The sequence below is a fragment of the Chelonoidis abingdonii genome, chromosome 8 (genome assembly GCF_003597395.2).
Source record: "Chelonoidis abingdonii isolate Lonesome George chromosome 8, CheloAbing_2.0, whole genome shotgun sequence".
Taxonomy (NCBI): domain Eukaryota; kingdom Metazoa; phylum Chordata; order Testudines; family Testudinidae; genus Chelonoidis; species Chelonoidis abingdonii.
The window spans coordinates 62,544,990-62,563,890 of record NC_133776.1 but is presented as its reverse complement, the minus strand read 5'-3'; the positions used below and the strand labels follow the sequence as shown (position 1 = coordinate 62,563,890).

The 18,901-nt window shown below is 55.6% G+C and overlaps 1 protein-coding gene across 3 annotated transcripts in view; it reads right to left on the bottom strand.

The window, feature by feature from the left end:
* NHSL2 (NHS like 2) overlaps window positions 1-18,901 on the bottom strand; it is a 180,380-nt gene that overhangs the window by 77,134 nt on the left and 84,345 nt on the right. For 2 of the 3 annotated variants that reach the window (XM_032773779.1, XM_032773782.2), the window contains exon 1: window positions 12,900-12,992. The exons of the other annotated variant lie outside the window; for it this stretch is intronic. In XM_032773779.1, the coding sequence (XP_032629670.1) occupies window positions 12,900-12,963 (64 nt within the window). In that variant the 5' untranslated portion in view covers window positions 12,964-12,992. Of the gene's footprint in view, window positions 1-12,899; window positions 12,993-18,901 lie in introns of those variants that run through there. 3 annotated transcript variants of the gene reach the window in all.

Genomic DNA, 18,901 nt, shown 5'->3' with positions numbered 1-18,901 from the left:
GCCACCCCGCCCAGGCTGCTGCCCGCCAGCAGCCGTGACCCAACAAGGGCATTTGGCCGGGGATTGCAGCCTTCAGCAGCTGGAGGTGGGGAGGGCACCGACGGGTCTGTGGCAGAGAGCAGGGACAGGTGGTGCCTCGATGTGATGATCATAATGGTCCCTTCTGACCTTAAAGTCTATGAGTCTACGTGGGGCAGTTTCCCATGTGCACCCCCCGCACCCCAACTATCTCCCTCAGCATGGGTGGGGTGGTTATAAAGCCAGGTGGGAGAGTCAGTGGCCACTTTGGGGGAGTCTGCACCACAGTTTAAGTGCAGGGTTAGTGGGACTTGAGTCAGCTGAGCTATGTTAGGGAGCCCTGGGCTTGGAGTGACCAAAGGTCCCAATATTAGAGGCTGTGTCTTATACAGGCAATTCCCACCCCCCCAAAAAAAGTGTCCCGATATTTTACACTTGCTATCTGGTCACCCTACTCTCAGAAGACTGGAGCAGGACTCTTGCATGGAGGGGCAACTCCCTGCAACTCAGGCACCAGGCTCTGGGTGCTATCTTATGCAGCAAGAGTTTGGCTGGGGGACGGGGATACAGGAAATGCTTTACCCCCTCCTTGAGTCTAGGTCAAAGTTCCACAGAGTAACCGTTACCCTCCCCCTCCCAGCTGCTGGGCAATGCTTCCTGACCTGTGGTTCTCCCCCAAGGACTCCATTGCCAGCTCCCAGAGCCACAGGTTAATGCCAACCCTTGGAACTGGAGCCCTCCCACTGTCCCAAAATGCTCCTGCTGACTCCCAGGGCCATTTGTCCGCACCCATCTGTCACAGCAATGGTGCCCCAAAAGTCAGTGGGAGAGGAGGCTGCTCAGCACTGTCTGCGGGGGATGGGGTGGGGAGTGGCAGTCAGGTGACTATGTGACTGGCACATAGACATACGTGACTCCAATGTGAGGAGATGCACTGCAGCTCAACCACCCGTTCCCTTTTGAGCAGTTCAGCCCCCGTGACCACCCCAGTTTGTCTCACCCTATCTGCACGTGCCTGACCTCCCTGCGGGCTGTCCATGGCGCAGGAGGGAGCAGGGAGCACCACAGCGCTCGCTTGGCCAGGCTGGCTCAGGGCTCCTGCTCCGTGGGTTATTGGCCTGCGGAGCATGAGGCAGCCCCTAGAGCAGGGGTGGCCAACCTGAGGCTGAGGAGGAACCAGAATTTACCAATGTACATTGCCAAAGAGCCACAGTAATACATCAGCAGCCCCCCTAGCAGCTCCCACCACCCCGCTCCCAGAGCCTCCCACTCACCCACAGCCCTTCGATCAGTGCCTCCCGCTCCCTCCCCCACCTCCCGATCAGGGGGCTGGGGGGGGGGGAGCGAGGGCACAACAGGTCAGGGGAGGGGGTGGAGTGGGGGCAGGGCCTGTGGCAGAGTCAGGAGTTGAGCAGTGAGCGCGCACACACACACGCGCACGCGCGACAGTTGGGGGCTCGGAGTTACAGGCCCCGAGTTGGTGCCTGTACAAGGAGCCGCATATTAACTTCTGAAGAGCTGCATGTGGCTCTGGAGCCACAGTTTGGCCACCCCTGCCCTAGAGAGATGCAGGCACCACCTTCGACCCTTCAACCTCCATGCAGCTCTGGAGTTGGGAAGTTCAGAGACCTGCCAAAGTGATAGGCCTCTGCCTGGAGCATGCTGCTGCGGGGTTGATACCTGTCGAACCCTTAGCACAGCTGGTGCTGGCGACTTGCCCACTTGGGAGAACCACAGGGCCTCTGCCAGCCAGGCTGTCCATCCACACAGGGTGGCAGTCACAGCCCCCTCCAGTCACTCCAAAGGCATGCTGCAAAATGCAGGGCCATGACCCAAATGGCCCTGTCCTAGGTGTAATCCGGCTGAGGGAGGAAACGGTTGGAGAAGCGTGCAGCTCTCAGAGGAGAAGGACCCAGAGCTCCGTGGGGTAGTGAATCAAGCCCTCACTCTTCATTAGCCCCACATCACATGGCCCATTTGCCACCCCCCAGCCAGGGTGTTCAGCTGGCTCCCTACCAGCATTCACCTACCAGCAGCACCCAGCCTGCAGGCCCCTTACCCCAGAGTGACTGCATTGCAAGGGGCACTGAGCACTGGGGGAGGGAGCCAGACTGACAGCCCTGGAGAAGGAAGGCCTGTGAATCCCTAGCGCAGGAACAGCACAGGCAAGGCACACTCTGCCTCCCTCCATGGCTTTTCTGCTGAGGAATCACAACTGGGGAAGTAGGAGTCCTGACTCTGGAGCTCATTCAGTTCTTGGTCTCTCTGTTGATGCTACCCCTTGTGACAAAGTTCCTCCTCTACCTTGGTGGGTCCTGCGCTTCTTGGTAGATTTGCTCATCTCAGTGATCTTCCCCACAATCTGGGTCAACTCCCCCTGTGTCTGATCAGGAGTTGGGAGGTTTGGGGGGAACCCAGGCCCGCCCTCTACTCTGGGTTCCAGCCCAGGGCCCTGTAGATTGCAGTTGTCTATAGTACCTCCTGCAACAGCTGCATGACAGCTACAACTCCCTGGGCCACTTCCCCATGGCCTCCTCCAAACACCTTCTTTATCCTCACCACAGGATCTTCCTCCGCTCAACCACCCGTTCCCTTTTGAGCAGTTCAGCCCCCGTGACCACCCCAGTTTGTCTCACCCTATCTGCACGTGCCTGACCTCCCTGCGGGCTGTCCATGGCGCAGGAGGGAGCAGGGAGCACCACAGCGCTCGCTTGGCCAGGCTGGCTCAGGGCTCCTGCTCCGTGGGTTATTGGCCTGCGGAGCATGAGGCAGCCCCTAGAGCAGGGGTGGCCAACCAGAAAGGCCTTAATTGGCTCCAGGTGCCTTGATTAACCTGGAGCAACTGCCATTTGGTTACCATGGTCCTAGGGATTTGTTTAGCCTGGGGCTAACATACCTGTTTCTCAGTACTTTACTGTAGCCATCTGGCCTTGCCCCATCACACCCCAAAGAACCTGATTAGTGCCGGCATGAGGTATGGCTGGAGACTGCTCCAGTGCAGCTCCCACAGAGCTCAGAACAGCCCTCCAGTGGAAGCCAGGCAGTCACTCTAGGCCAGGCCCAGGGCAGGGAGAGGCCCAGGGCCCATTCCCAAGCTCTCTTTGCACTTTCTCCTCCTACAACCTCTCAGCTTGGCGTGGGGGTGGGGAGATCAGGAGCCAGCCTGGAGTCTTCTTGCTGGAAGAGCTGGGGAACCCCAGCTCACCTCCCAGCAAAACAAACAGCTACATCCAACAACAGCTAGGGCTGGGTCCAAGCCCTGGGCCAGGATCTGAGCTCCAGCTGCGGCTCATTAGTAGAGAAGGGACCGAATCCAAACACACAGCTCAAAAGCCTCCCTTGGAGGGGTGCTGAGTTGGGTCAGGATTCCAGCTTGCTGTAGCCAGACAGAGTCAGACCTGGGGTTTGGCTGCACCCAGTAAAAAGGTTCCCCTGCCCCTCCCCCCTCTTTCATGTGGGGTAATCTGCTTCCCGCTCTGCTCTGTGCAGTGAGAAGAGAGGGGCATGGACCTTGACAGCTCTGTATCTGTCAATCACTTTCATAGCAGAGATGTAGAGGATGGGCATGGAGCACATCACTCACATGTGACTGAGATCCAGAGGAACTGATAAATGGGTGTAAGTTAAGCGATGAAGACTCAGATCCTTTCATGGGGCACGTGTACTTTTTAGTGTCATTTCCCTTTAAATGTGAGACAACAGCCAGTTGGGAGGGGGTGCAGGAAGGGTGACACACACACTGTGCTCTCAATCGCTCTTCTGGAAACTTTGTATTTGTTCTTTCTTGGCTAGTAGACATCCCCGCCAGGCAGAGTGTGCATGCTTAGCTGTTTGTGTGTACAGGCAATAGAAGTTTGGAGGACCCACAGCTAGGTGGGGACATGGGAACAGGCTGCACATGCTGGAAGATGCGAGCTGGAGAATTGGAGACAAATTATTTGGGGTGGGTCAAGAGGGTGGAACTAAAGGAAAATTTAGGCCAAATATTGGAGAAGTCCTACCCGGCCGAGAGGCAGTCTTTCCAGGAGTTTCAGTGCTTAGGACAGTTCAAACTAGGCTGGACAATGCAGTCCCCTGGTACAGTCAGAGATCCTCCTGCACTGGCAGGGTCAAGAACCAAATGGGCCTTTTCCTTTGCTAATTTCAGTGGTGCCCCCATGCAGGGCTGACTCCTGCTTCCAGTCCTGACAACACCACCAGCTCCTGCTGCCTGGGATGACGCTCCCATTTCATAACTTGGGCAGTGAATGCCTAGTCCCTGATTGCTTTGGGCCGGGTGCTTGGTCCCAGCGGGCACAGACCAGGGAGCCGCCTTCTCATGGGGCTTTTTGCTACCAAGTAGCAAAAAACACCAGGAGAAGAAGTTTTGAACTCTGACCAACTCTTCTATCCTTAGGCGGCCTGAAACCTGCCCTGATCCTGCCACAGCCACAGACCAATCTCCCAGCTGTGAGGCCAACAGGCGACATTTCCGAAAGAACCTAAGTGATTCAGGTGTCTAAGGCCTGTTTCCAAAGAGACTTGGGCACTGCAACACCTACATCTCATTGGCTTTAATGGTGGCTAGGCCTTTCAGTGCCCACGTCACTTCTGAGATCAGGACGTGGATTCTAAGTTACGCAGGCACTTTGAAAATCAAGCCCAGTGGTCCTTTGTTTGTGGGTTTCAGAAAGGAGTCAACTTGGGGGGTACTGACAGAAACTCCACTGCAACCTGAACCAGGAAGTGGCTGCTACTTCCCCACAGCGAGCGGGAGAAGAGGTGCCAGTGCATCACATCTCCCAGAGAGATGGGATTTAAGGCACCACAGATTCAGCAACCCCCCCCCCCCCCCCCCCCCGCCCCAAGGGACATCCTAACTCAGCTAGGGACATGGGTCATCTCATCCACACAAAAATTCAGCTCCCATCTCTACGCTGACAGCTCCCAGCTCTACCTCTCTTCTCCAGACCTGGCTCCTTCTGATCAAACTGCCATAGCAGCCTGTCTCTAATGGCTCCTCAGGGATGTTTAGCAGCCCAATATGGCTGAAACAGCGCTCTTCATCTCCTCCAAGCCCTCCCCATTCTGTCTTGCTCAATCACCGTGGACAACACCACAACCCTGCCTGTAACCTGGGTGTCATCTTTGCCAGGCCCTTTTCTCTAGGTCCTCACATCCACGCTATGTCTAAGCTACGCCTTTCCTAGTCATCCGCACAGCTTGCCCAGGCTCTTATCTTGCATCTCACCCACTGCAACAGCTTTCTCTCCAGCCCTGACCAATGACGCCCACTCGTCCCACTCATGCCCGTTCAGAATGCTGCTGCAAGGATCCTTCTCCTAGCCTGCAGTTTTGACCAGTCATCCTATCTCTGCATCCCTCCATGGGCTCCCCCTTCTCCACTGCATCAGACAGGAGCTACTTGTTTTCACTTCCAAACACCTCCACAGAATATCCCCACACAACCTCTCATCATGACAAGGCTCACCTCCAGCCAAGCCATGAACCCAGCCTCCACCGCTCACGGGTTACATGTTCAAACAAGCCCTTCATGCTTTCCCCCCCTGCTGTGCCCACATCTGGGAGGAGCTCACTGTAAACATCTGCAGAAGTGACCCCTTCTCTTCCTTCAGATCCCGCCTCCCAGCTTTCCTTTGCCATGATGCCTACCTGAAGCTCTCAGGGGCAGACAACATCTTTCTGTTCTGTTTGCACAGCACCTAGCGTAATGGGGTCCTGCCCCATCACTGGGGCTCCTAGGTGCTACAGTAATACAAAGAAATACCAGTGTAGTGGCTGAGGTGTGGGGAAATACGGGCAGAACCCATTTCCCATGGACACAAGTTATCCAGGCCATAGTTTACATGTGACCATCACAGCTCTAACAGTTTAGCTAGCAGGATTTGCGCCAGTGTGGGACGCGAAGGGGGGCTCTTGTCCTGCAATGCATCTGGACATAGACTAGGGACTGGAACTGGATTCCTTTGCCCACCTGGAATGGATTCTCAGCACAGCCCCTGCTTGCTGCTGACTTAGTGTTGCTGAGCTAGTGTTTTCTGCCATGTCCCCAGCATCCCTCCACAGGTTATGGCAGGCCTGGCACACCATGTAGCTGCAGGACTGAATCTTCGTTGCTGCTCTTTGTTTGTTTTCTCTGAATCAACTAACATGACAAGCAAAATGTCAAAAATACAGAGAACGAAAGCAGCTCCCTGGATGCGACTTCTCTGCAAGGCTCACAATGCAGTGCCGGAATTCCATTTCCAACCCTGCACAAGCCGTCGTGCTCCACAGCTGCACGCCTTACCTTTGCAATCAATCTCTTAGAATTGACCGACCCTGCGCCCAGGCAGCAAGTGAACGCTGCAGCGCATCCTCAAGACAATCAGGCAGAACACACACATCACCTCCTGGGCGCCACCACCTTCTTCGGTCACTTTTTGCACACATTTCCATGAGCAAAACATTGTCCTCAAGGAAGCCTGTGGAAACTGAAAGCATCGGCATACTTGCATATGAGGGTGTGTGCATCATTATTCACAATGGTCATGTTCCCCTGGCCAGCTTAAAAGTTCTTAGCAGGCCTGGCAACCCTCAAATTGGGAAGTGGAAAGAATACCATGCAACTCCGTGACTAACCTCACCACACAAATATTCAGCAATAGTGGCAGTGAAGAGTTCACAAGCATTCCACGGGCTGAAATAGGTTTGCACAGCCACTTGTGGATTAATCAACACATCCCTGAAACCAAAGCCTGTTTGGGGCTAATCCACAAACAGGAAGAGGGGCTAATTCATCCCACAAACTACTCACAGCAAACAGTCTGGGAGAAAGACAGCTTTCCCTAATCAACCCTAGCACACACTCGCACATCCACAAACAAACAGCATGCATGACATCAGCCACAGCACCAGGCCACAAGCTCCAAAACCAATGGCTTCTCACTCAGCCTCTTCCTCTTCGCAGGCCTCCAGCGACTAGAGGGAGACAGATTCTAGCCAGAGCAAGCAGAGCTGAGTCCAGTGGAAGGCAGCGATGCACGTAAATTATCTGATCAGGTTTGGCTCTCGGGCCAATCTCTATTCCAGCCTGTCTGCAGAAGTTGTGCCATCCAGGACCCTGATGCAGGAGAGAAGTTCCAGGTTCGTACAGAAGAAGTGAGAAGGAGAGGGAGCCTCTGCAATACAACAGATTGGTGTGTGGAACCTCAAAGGGAGGTTCCTGCAGAGCTGATGGAGAGTCAAGCTGATACAAGGACTCCTGCAGATCCACACAGCAACCCTGGTAACACTAAATCCCTTATAAGGACTGTCCTTTGGCACTCCCACTTCATAAAGCACCCTAAGAACCATCCATGCATCACAGAGGAATTTGTGAAGAACACTAAGAAATTTAAGGAGACTTACACACACACACTCTTCCTGGTGAAGTGGGGAGGAGCTGTGGGTATACTAGGCCATCAGGCCCTGCACCAATCTGTGATGCTTGTTACAGACCTCTCTCTACCGGATACTGAGGACACATGGGAAGGTGGAGAATGGAGAAGGGCAGAATTAAGGTTACCAGAGGGTCCCAAACAGTGACATTTGTTTAAGGTGTTACGCTATCTTAGAGCATCCTGGCTTTCCAGCTAAGGTTTTTAACCCCAATGCATTCTTGTAAGGCCTTTGCTTTACCTTTAGTTAGGATACGTATTTAACAACGTTAGCTCACCTTGGGGAGGCTGTGTCTGAGCATGTATTTCTGGCTAAGCCAGCCATTACTGGGGAATAGCTGTAAACATGAGTGGCAATAGTGCAGGGGTTCTCAAACTGGGGGTCTGGACCCCTCAGGGGGTCACAAGGCTATTACATGGGGGGTCGCGAGCTGTCAGCCTCCACCCCAAATCTCGCTTTGCCTCCAGCATTTATAATGGTGCTAATGTGTTTTTAATTTATAAAGCGGGGGGGGGGGGGGGCTCAGAGTCTTGCTATGTGAAAGGGGTCACTCGTACAAAGGTTTGAGAACCACTGCAATAGTGTAAAGACTCCTTCCTGCATTGGCCTCTGTCCTGGAGTGAGGCATGCACAGAGTAGCTGTCTGCAGAGGCTGTTGTGCACTTCCACTCCCCCCCCCAATAAAGGACTTTAAATGTAAGAGATTAAGCCATGGCTAGGTGCAGATGGCCTGCTCAGTTCTACCAGTGTACCTCCACTGACCGCAGTGGTACAGTTCCGCCCCATAGTCTATCATTTAGCCGAGCAGCCAGCTCCATGCACTGTCAGGTCAGCAATCTCCAGCCTGCTCAGCCAAGACATCTCAAGGCTAGGCAGTGAACTGTGGCCCAGAGCTCCAGCCACAAATGACAGCCTCACAGGCAAAAAAAGGTTCCGCTTCACTCACTCACTCATCAGGGCCAGAGACCTGAGGCCTCCACCCATCCCACCAGTCTCCATGGGTCTGTCTCACTTTGAGGGCTCTCAGGACAGTTATGCCCACCTACACAACAGCTGGAGGTGGGATTCCAAGCTCGAACGCTGAAAATAGCAGCGTGGCCGCAGCAGCACAGTTGATTCAGGCTAGCCTCCCAAGTACGTACCCCACAGATCGGGTGGATTGGACTCCAGTGGCTAGTCCAGGCTGCCACAGCTACACTGCTGATTTTAGTGCGCTAGCGTGAGCAGAATTAGCACATGCATATGTGCCTGAGTGGAAATTACACTTCCAGCTGCAGTGCAGACGTACCCTTAAAGCCCTAGGTCCCCAAGGTAACATATGGTGTGATGAAGTGGGACTGTTCTTGATGTGTTCTTTGAATGCTGAGTGGGGAGTGTTGACCTGGGAAGGTTGCAGTGGAGTTTTGCTGGAACTGTCTGCATTGGAGAAGGGAGGATACCTGAGCATGTAACATGAGAACCCAGGAGGGGCAGTTGAAGGCCAGGTAACACCTCTGCCTGGGAAACTGGACAAAGGACACAAAGGCTGGGGGAGGAGCCGGGGGGAGGCTGAGTGAGATGGCTGGGAAATGGAGAGGGGCGCCTCGACGGGGCTTGGACTTCCCAACAGGACTGTGGCCTCCCTCGGGCTTCCAGATGGACCTAACTAAAGGGGATCCTGTTGTCTGTTCCTACAAGACCTATTTTGGACTGTGTTCCTGTCATCTAAATAAACCTTCTGTTTTACTGGCTGGCTGAGAGTCACAGTGAATCGCAGAGGAAGGCGGGGGTGCAGGGCCTTGTCTCCCCCACACTCTGTGACACATGGTAACCAGGGTCACTCTGTGCAGCACTGGATTACACAGACACTGCACAAAGGTGCCTGGAGTGTGCAGGCACTGTCCATGCATGCTGTGTCGCTCTGCAATGAGGCCACAGCATATATGCAGGAATGCAGTGTCACGATGCAACCTGAATTGCAACACTGACCTCCTCAGGGGCTGAGGTCAGACACCTAGTGCTGGATGTCACGGCCATTCATCTTGGCCATGACACAACCTTGGGGACATGTCACCAGCATTTCCCTGCCCTCACACTGGTGGACAGGTGGTCACTGCACAGTACTGGTGGGGGCCTGTATGTTACTGAGAGTTCTGGAGCCGTGGTTAGTAACTCCCACAGACCATATTACTGCGACCAGTTATAACAGAGAGATCGGTTCGCTACAGAGCCCTTCCCCTTCAAAGCTTTGGCCTTTCCCTGCCAGCCACTTCCTCTTCATAAAGACACAGGAAATTTCACACTAGGTCAGAACATCAGCACAGCCACCCCCTGCCGTACCAGCTCAGAAGTTCGACACAGCCACCTCCTCCCGCACCGGCTCAGACCATTGGCACAGCCACTCCCTCCCGCACTGGGTCAGACAGAACATCAGTGCAGTCCACCCCTGCCATACTCGCTCAGACCACATACCTGCTGAGGGTATGGAGGGGGGGTCGGTTCTGACCTGGGTTCCCCTCAGCCAGCAGGCCTTAGCCCCTTCCATCCCCACCTCTGCTGGAAAGGAGGCAGGTGACTGACAAGCTCTCTGGGGGATAGAAGAGTCAGAACCAATGCATATTTGATGAGAACAAAATGCTGTTTAAGGAGAGCACAAGGAGCAAGCACAACACACAGGACAGGCTGCTTGTGTGAGCACAGGACTTCACTGGATAGGGGAGACCAGCCAAGACATTTCCTACCCTTAGCCAGGACTTTCCCTGGGTAGTGGTCAGCTGCTGGTCAGACTCCAGCCATGCATCCTGCCCTGCTGCTCCCAAGATGGAGCCTCTCTCCTCTGCTTCTAGGAGCTGGCTTAGGGCTTTCCCCACACTGCTGGAAAAACCTCTCCTAGATCAGGAAACATGTACCCACCCAACCGGTCCATGGAAGCCTCCGCAGCCCTTCCAGCCTATCTGAGACTGGTTGCAGTTCCACTGCTCAGCCTTGTGATTAAGGTGTTGCAATTACTTGATCTGGTTCTGACCTGTCTGGGGAGGGGACTCACCAATCCTGGTTTCTTCTGGGGACCTGAGGCACTAAGGGCTATCAAGTTTCAATGGCTTTTTACTGAGCAGATAAGGCTTCACCTTCAGCCTAGGTTTTAGGGCGGTACCTTTCTAGGCGGAATGCCTGGGCCATCAGAATCCTAACAGCCTTCTAGCACCAACGGGACTGGGTGTGCCTCAGTTGTCTCCACTTGACATATGAGATGAGTGTGAAAATTCTCTAGGGTCCAGCAGGCAAATTCACAGTCCTGACTTAGCTAAAACCCTCAGCATAGCACATTGACCAAGATCCAAGGGCAGCTTTGCTGTGAGAAGTTACCCAAAATTAAATCACAGCACTGGGGAGGGGTCATGTTAGTGAGGGTGACTCCAAGGGATACATGTGCTCAGTTAACAAGTAAAGAGATACAGGTTTGTTTTCTAAATAGCTGGCCCTGCACGCTCCCCAGGGATCTAAGGCAAGCCAGGCCCTTCCCTTCTCCTGCATTTACCAGACTAGCCTCCAGCTCCCCCTCTCTCAGCTGTGTGGACTCTGCAGGGCTAGCACCAGCCAGGACTCCTAGGCATGGGGTTCTCCCTGAGCCATCATATGTAAATTCACTAGGTATCCATAAGAGACAGGGCAGCATTTCAAACTCTAAGGATTGGCTAAGCTGAATGCGGAACAGTCTGAGGAGACCTGATCAAGGTTAGCCCAAGCACTGGGCAACGGGCAAGATCTGGGCATGTGCAGAGCACCTCCTCACATCTCCTGGAGCCAGGGATCAGAAAGAGATGGAGACAGGATTCCCAAGTTGCTGAATTGCTGAGGTCAGCCCAGGAGAGGGCAGAGAAGTGAATAGACAGGTGCTACTTGTTTTATCAGCCCTGCATGAAGCAAGGTCAGGGCTAGATGAGGTTGGACTAGTTTGCTAGTCCAAGAGCTCTGCAGTGAATCCTGGTAACCTGCACACAGGCCCCTTGGGGGAAGGTTCTGTCACTTTCTCCTTGCCTATGAGCCTTTCCAGTGACACTGTGAGTCGGCAAGAGACTTGCACCCATGCAGTGGGGGGAGAGAATGGACCCCATGCCCTCCATCTGGAGTTTCCCTGCAAATGACCAGTGGGTGCTGAGATACAGACCCCACATCACACTGCACATGTGTAACAAATTCAAGTGCTGCAGACAGCCCAACTCCACTCCGAATCGTCATCGCCCCAATGCACGAGTCTTGGTCAGCTCCAAACAGATAGGAGAGGTCCCTGACCAGGCAGCAACAGCAGTGCCTTATCCTCTCTGCAAACCCAACCAGAGGGCATCAGCAGTGCATCTCTCTCTCCCACACACAGCGTTACAGTGCAACGCCCAAAAGCCTTCCTCCCTCCACTAGTCTAACATAATTGGGCTGGTTACGGGTGACCCTGGGCCACTGAAGCAGGTCACCTATATTCCAGCCAATAGAGGGCAGCAGCAAGCCAGCACTTGCGCACACACAACCTGGCGGTGACATATTCTAGTTAGCGGCTGGGCCAACCAAGAGCAGAACCCAGGAGTCCTGGTTCTGACTCACTGCATGACCTTGAGCAAGTCCCTTAGACCTTTCTCCAGATGTGACATAGCCAGAACAGGGGGTTGCATGCAGCAGGCTCAACAGCCATTGGGAATGAAAGCTCCCTGGAGAACCTGGAACACACAGCCCAATGTCATTCCTGTTGCTATAGCAAACCCCAGAGCACCTGCAGATACTCAGTATGTATTGTCAGCTATCCCTTACCACTGCAACTCAGAGCACTCCAGGGAACAGAGCCTGCAGCCCAGCTAGGCAGCCTCACCATCTGTCCCTGCCCAGTCTGAGGAGGTGGTGGAGGAGGGGTCTCCAGGGAGGGCACCAAACAACGGGAGGAAGTGCTCCCGCCTGTGACCTGGCAGGAGCATGTGTGAGGTGACAGCAACAGGACGGCAAGCTAGGATGTAGAAGGAGGATTAGGGTGCAGGGCATGGAGTACACGGCAGGCAAGGAGCAGCCTGGTAGGAGCCTGGTGCCCAGGCTGCCAAGGCTCACCCTGCATTGGCACTGCACTGGCAGGGGGCTAGCAGGAGCCCAGTGCCTGGGCTACTAAGGCTGAGGCAGCCTCACGCTGCACTGGTGCTGGGTACACAGCGTGGCAGAGGCAATATGGGAGGTGGATTGTGGTGCTGCCCACACCCTCCCCCAGGCAGGTGCAGGATCCCACCTGCATGGCTCATGCCAGAGGGAGAGGGGAGAGCAAGGGCTTACACTGCACTCGCAGCACAGGACGGGGAGTGGGGGAAGGCTACTGACTGCTGGGGGCAACACATCCAGAGAGCACGGGTGTGATGGGGAACAGGGATTGCGGAGCGCGCCCAGGCAAGGCCCCGGGGAGCCGGGCACGGAGAGAGGCCCCGCTCCCCCGAGCCCGGGCGCCGCGGCGGTACCTGTTGCCGAGTCCATCTTGCAGGGCCGGGGGCTCCGCGGCGGCTTGCGCTGAGAGTTGCCCATCCCTGGGCGCCAGTGGCTCCGCCCGGGGGGGTCACCGCGCCTCGGCGCCGCTGTGCCCCGGCTCCATCATCCCCGCGCTTGGGGGGTCCAGTAGCACCGCGCCGGGCTGAAGGAGCGCCCGGGGGCGGGCGGGAGCCGGGGCGCGGAGCGCGGCAGCTGGCCCTCATGCCGCCCTGGGCCAGGGTGGCCCGTGGCGCGCTCCCCGGCCCCCGCGCCGCGCTCCGGCACGTCGGCGGCCCAGCCCGGACCCAGGCAGGGAGCCCGCCAGGCTGCGGCTCCCGGCCGCCGCACGTTCACACCATGGGGACCTGCCGCCGGCCGGACTCGCGCCGGGAGCTGGGGTCTCTGCAGCGCTCACGCCCACGGCGCCGGCACTCGCCACTGGCCGGAGCAGCCGCTCCGGACTGACACCCCTGGCCACGTTCCGGTCAGGGACACCTGGGAGGAGCCCCAGGGGAATCAGGTGTGGAACTGGAGTGAGATCGGAATCAGTCCCTGCCCTTCTCCGGGGAGCCAGGCAGGTCTCTGCTGTGCCGAGGGAGTCTGCTGTTTGTGGAGCTGCGAAGCCGGATACCAGGAGCTGCATCGCTGGCAGCCAATGGCATGTCTCCGTTCAGCAGCCCCATTAAGAATGTAAACGTGTGAGAGTGTGTGCACACCCCCACACAGAGCGCTTCTCCCCCGGGGCCGCTGCGGGCTTTGTAGGCTCGGGGGGCTGTGAGGTTCAGCTACTCCCTGCCCTGGCAGATCTGCTTGTGGGGGCAGGACTCGAGCCTGGGCCGCTCCCCAACACTTCCAGACTTTTTCTTGGAGTGCCTGTGCTGCACCCGGGAAAGGGTGGTGGTGACCTGCAAGTCCCATTGCCCCACCTGCTGCTCCCCCTAGGGCAAAGGCACAACTAAATTGAACAGATCAAGTTGCCCAGTTCGGGACTGAACAGAAACCACTGTATCCTGCGTCTGACGAAGTGGGTATTCACCCACGAAGCTCACGCTCCAAAACGTCTGTTAGTCTATAAGGTGCCACAGGATTCTCTGCTGCTTTCACTGTATCCATTTATCATTTGTCTAGCAGCAGCCAGGTGAGCCAGGACCCAGCACAGGCACCCAGCCAGTGCTCCTGCCCCAAAGAGCTTCCAGTTTAACAGACAAGAGAAGGAGCGGAAATGGAGACAGGAAGTTACTCGCATATAGAGCTCGCTGTCAGGAGGCCCATCTAGTGCTTCAGCATGGCAGGATTGTTCTGTGGCCAGCACAAGCCAAGGGGCACCAGCAGCTAGAGCAAACGGATGGCTCTCTGGGGTTTACCCCTTGTCTTTGGGAGCCCATCCTGAGGATGTACTGCAATGGCATGGGGAAGAGCTGAGTCCATGAGCCCAGGGATAAGGCAGGGGGGGGGGGGGGGCGGTTTGGAGGTCACTGGAGTCTTCTCTCCCTGTGGGAGCAAATACCCTGCAAATAAGAAAGGACACCCCTGCATCTGTGTGGGTGTTGAGTTAATGGTGGGCCTGTGCTGAAGAGAATCGCAGGGTGCCAGGGTCCCTAAGAACTGCCCCTGGGGTCTGTCCTTCCCAACACTAGTGCCGTTGCTGGGTGCCCTGGTATCTCAGTGGATGTCAGGAGCAGGCCCAGCACATGCTGCAGGAGCAATGGAAACACAAAGGTGCCAACCTCCTGCCATCCAGCCTGCCTGGTGCTGAGCATGCCCAGCCAGCACCCCCATCAGCTCCTCACTGTAGCAAGGTCACTGGTCAGAGGCATGGCCAAGGCTGCCCACCCTGGACCTGATGTGAGCCAAGAGCTCAGCTCGTACCTGGGCTAGAAGAAGGCAGCCAGCACAGATCACTGAGCACAGGAGCCTTGCCGAGCATGGGAATTCTTAGTGCTCTTGAGCGCACCCTGCTAGCATCCCTTGGGAAGATCTGCATCAGCACCCCCTTCAGAGATAGGGGATGCAGACAGAGGGGGGTTCTGGGTCATGCAGTGAGCTGGGCACAGAGCCCAGGAGACATCACTTGCCTCTCTGGGGAGCCCGGTCACTGCCTGGGACTCGTGTATTTGATAGTTCACCCCACAGCCCCCCCTCACAGACAGAAACACCCCCACGCTCAGAGAAACTTTGGAGGCCTATGCAAACATCAGTGGGTTTAACTTTCCCCAGGGTTGCCCAGAGGATTCAGAGGGCCTGGGGTCTTTGGCAGTGGGTGGACCCTGCTTCGGCGGTAATTTGGTGGCGGGGGGTCCTTCCGCTCCGGGACCTGCCACCGAAGTGCCCCGAAGACCCATGGTGGGGGCCCCCTGCTACCGAATTACCGCCGAAGACCCGGGACTTCGGCAGCTGGAGGTCTTTCTGCCCCGGGGTGGAAGGACCCCCTGCCGCCAAAGACCCAGAGCAGAAGAAGCTCCAGAGGCCCAGGCCCTGCGAGAGTTTTCCGGGGCCCCCGGAGCGAGTGAAGGACCCCGTTCCAGGGGCCCCGAAAAACTCTCATGGGGGCCCCTGTGGGGCCCAGGCTTGGGGCAAATTGCCCCACTTGCCCCCCACCCCGGTGGCCCTGACTTTCCCCTGACCACTTCCAATAGCTGTCTGACCCCCTAGGCAGCAGTTGCAGAGTTAAAATACACTAGACAAAACTCTGCCCTCAGCCCCTCCAACTGGAGGGGCATGGGGGCTGCAGGCAAGACTGAGGAGCACTCACACTGCTGGAGGGAGGGAGGTCAGAGCTGGAATAGCAGGGGCTGTGGTTTGGGACTGAGGGGCAATGACAGAGCTGGGGGCTGCGGGGAGCCCAGGGGCCTGCAGGTAAGGACGGCAGGTGCTGTGTTGATGGGGAAGCTCTCATTGCCCCTGCCCCTGGAAAGCCAGGCATTAATCACTGCTATTAGCCTCCCATCTTCACAATCTCTAAAACTCGTTATCTCCACTCAGGCATGCAGGGAAGTAAACTAGACTAATGCCTTCCAGGTGGGCGGTGCAGCAGCAGCTGAGCCAGAGTGATCTGAACTCACTGGCACTGCCCCACAGGGCAAGGAGATGGGGGGCGAGGGCTCACTGGCAGAGTTTGGGCCCATTCCCAGCCTGCAGGGTCTGTGAATTATTATTTGTTATGAGAGCCTGACTCTCTTTCCCAATGTGATGAATTTTGTGGAGCACTTAGACACCAAATCTCAGCGTCTCTGTAACAACAGAAAGGACCAGAAAGCACTGGGAGGTTGTTATGGAAACAGGAACAAATTGAATCAGTACTTAGCATAAGTTGGCAAAAGAAATTTGCTCTTTGACTGACGTGGGCACAGGTGGGCGTGAATGGCTGCAGGTGTGCATGGCAGCCCTGCACCCGGGTGTGGGTGCGGCAGTGTCACCCAGCCACAGGACATGCTGCACCAACCCACTGCCTCACCAGGATACTTCAGTACAGCTTGATTTCAACAACAATTGCCCATCTTTGCAGAAACCTTCCCCCTCCCCCAGAAAGAAGGCAGCACTGGGCCTAGACAGTCCGTATGTCCCATTTAAACACTCAGGCTTGAGACTGAGCAACAGAGAAGACACTCACCTCACTGCAGGCAGGCTCAGACCAGTTCCAATCAAGGCCAATCTCAGCCCAAGCCAGTTGGCCACTCCTTACAGCAAGGAACCCTCAGATCTGCTTCCAGTTGAGGGCAGCACAACTCTCCAGACTGTCCAGCATCTAGGGGGACTCCAAGCAGATGAACCTGTGCAGATGCTCGCGTGGAGGAGAGGAAGCTGCTTCTGCCTCTCCCATATCATCAGAGTTTGACAATTGCTCTAGGCCATGACTGATCAGCCTCTGGAAGCAGCCGCCCCACTGGAGCTCTCCCCTCTGGCCTGTATGCTTTGTCTGTTACAGGTTTCTGCCCCTGGGGGTAATATACATGGGAGAGGGCACAAGGGAACCCATTGTGGAGAGCAAAGAGTTGCATGACCCTGTGAGGTCATCAGCTGAGTGGACCTTCTGCATGTTGAGGAGTTTGCAGCCATGGTGCAGCGTCCTGTCGTTGAAGGTTCACCCCACACAATTGGGCAATTCAGTCTGCAGTTCAGGAGGCCTCTGGACTCCTTGCTGGTGCTGAGCTCTCACATAACAGCACCCGCGAGGAACGCTTTCTGTCACCTCCGGTTGGCTAGGATGCTCCGGCCTGTCCTGCCGGATGCAGACCCAGCCTCAGTCATTCATGCCTTCATCCCCACTGGGCTGGGCTATAGCAATGTAGGGCACCTGGACAGGAAGCCATCAGCACTTAGGAAACACCAACTAATACAAAGTGCTGCAGAGCATTCCTCAGCAGCACAAGCTTCCTCCGAGCTGTCCTCCCATAGACTAACCCTGGCTCCCCATAGAATAGTAAGTCAAGGTCTCGGTCATGATCTTCAAGGGACTCCTTGGCCTAGGCCCGGGGATCTAAAAGAGCCTCAAGCTCCAGGATGAAGACTGTGGTCGCTAATTCTGCTCATCTGATGGAACTCTCTACAATAAATTTCTTGGGAATCAGTCCAAGACTGGGAAACAAACTCCCCCAGGAAGCAAAGGCCACCCTAAGCCTCCCCACCTTCCACTCCAAGAGCTAGGCGCATTTCCTTGACCTTGCCTTCTCTAATCTAAACACATAGCAATATGCATGTGATTCTCTGCGTGTGAGAGTCTGTGTGTGGCTCTACATTATAAAAACAAATTCCAAACCGAAACATTCCACTGGGCAGAGGATGAGAGACCAGCCAGATATTAGTCATATTGCTTAATGCATGGCTGAAAGGGGCTCGGCTACTACAGAGATGAGTGCGGTATGAGAACCTCTATAGAACAGACTAGGACTCACTGACTGTAGGAACATCAGAAAGTGACTAGGACTGATCAATCTCCATGGGCGGTGGAGCAGGAAAAAACAAAAATTGGTTGGTCGTTAGAACCCTGCAGTGTGCTCTTGGCTTCCAAGAGGATAAACAACCTGGACACATCTGGGGCAGTTCATTTAGAACCAAGGACCTGAAAAGTGTGGAAACATCTTTCTCCTGTTTCCCCTCCACAACAAACTCTGAGGCATGCACTGCTCTCTGATAAGTGACTCTATAAATGTCATCCTCGTGGCCTCCAAGTTTCTCACCTCCCAGTGACACCAGATCAGACGCACTCAGCGTACGGGTGCAAACACTGCTTGGATCAGAGCCAAGGTGGGTTATTTTGGGCTCATGCATCATCTCTGATAATAAAGGTTCTTTGGTTCAGATGCAGCCCTTGGCCCTCCCTGTCCTGTGACGTAGGTAAACTCAGCACTTCAGTGCTATTTAGCCACATGCTTGCCCAAGACCAGCTCCATGGGTCCTTCAGGCCCTACAGGTTGGAGATCACATACCATATGTGATTAGGGTCTGAGCTCAGCCCCTCCCCATCCTGAACCCTGACTGTGTGATGCCCCCCACCTGGAGGAGAATTCTGTGACGCACACAACGTGCTGGCAGCCAGGAATCCGAGGAGCTGTGTCCACCCCAGTTTGACCCAGCACACCATCCCGTGGCACCCTTTGGGACACAAGCTTGCATCAATGGCCATACCTCAGCCCATGACCTGAAACAGACCAACCATCTCTGGGGAACAAGAGGGGAAGGGAATTCTGGACCGAGGGCTTCCTGCTGATGGTGCCCCACTGCCAGCCCCAAGAGAGCACCTCGGGGGACTGGCAGCAAAGCCCCTGCGGGTCTGCTCTGGTGCAGCAATGCCTAGGGATGAGAGGGAGGCGGGACCCACACCAGAGATGACCCCACTGTAAGGCCAAGCAATTTGTTTCAAATGCCCAGTGATCAGAGCACAAGACTGGGAGTCAGAAGACCCTGCTTTAACTCTAGCTCTGCCAAGGACTCTCGCAGCCTCAACTCGGTCACTCCATCCATCTGTGCCCATTCTTCCTGGCCCCGCAAGTGGGAT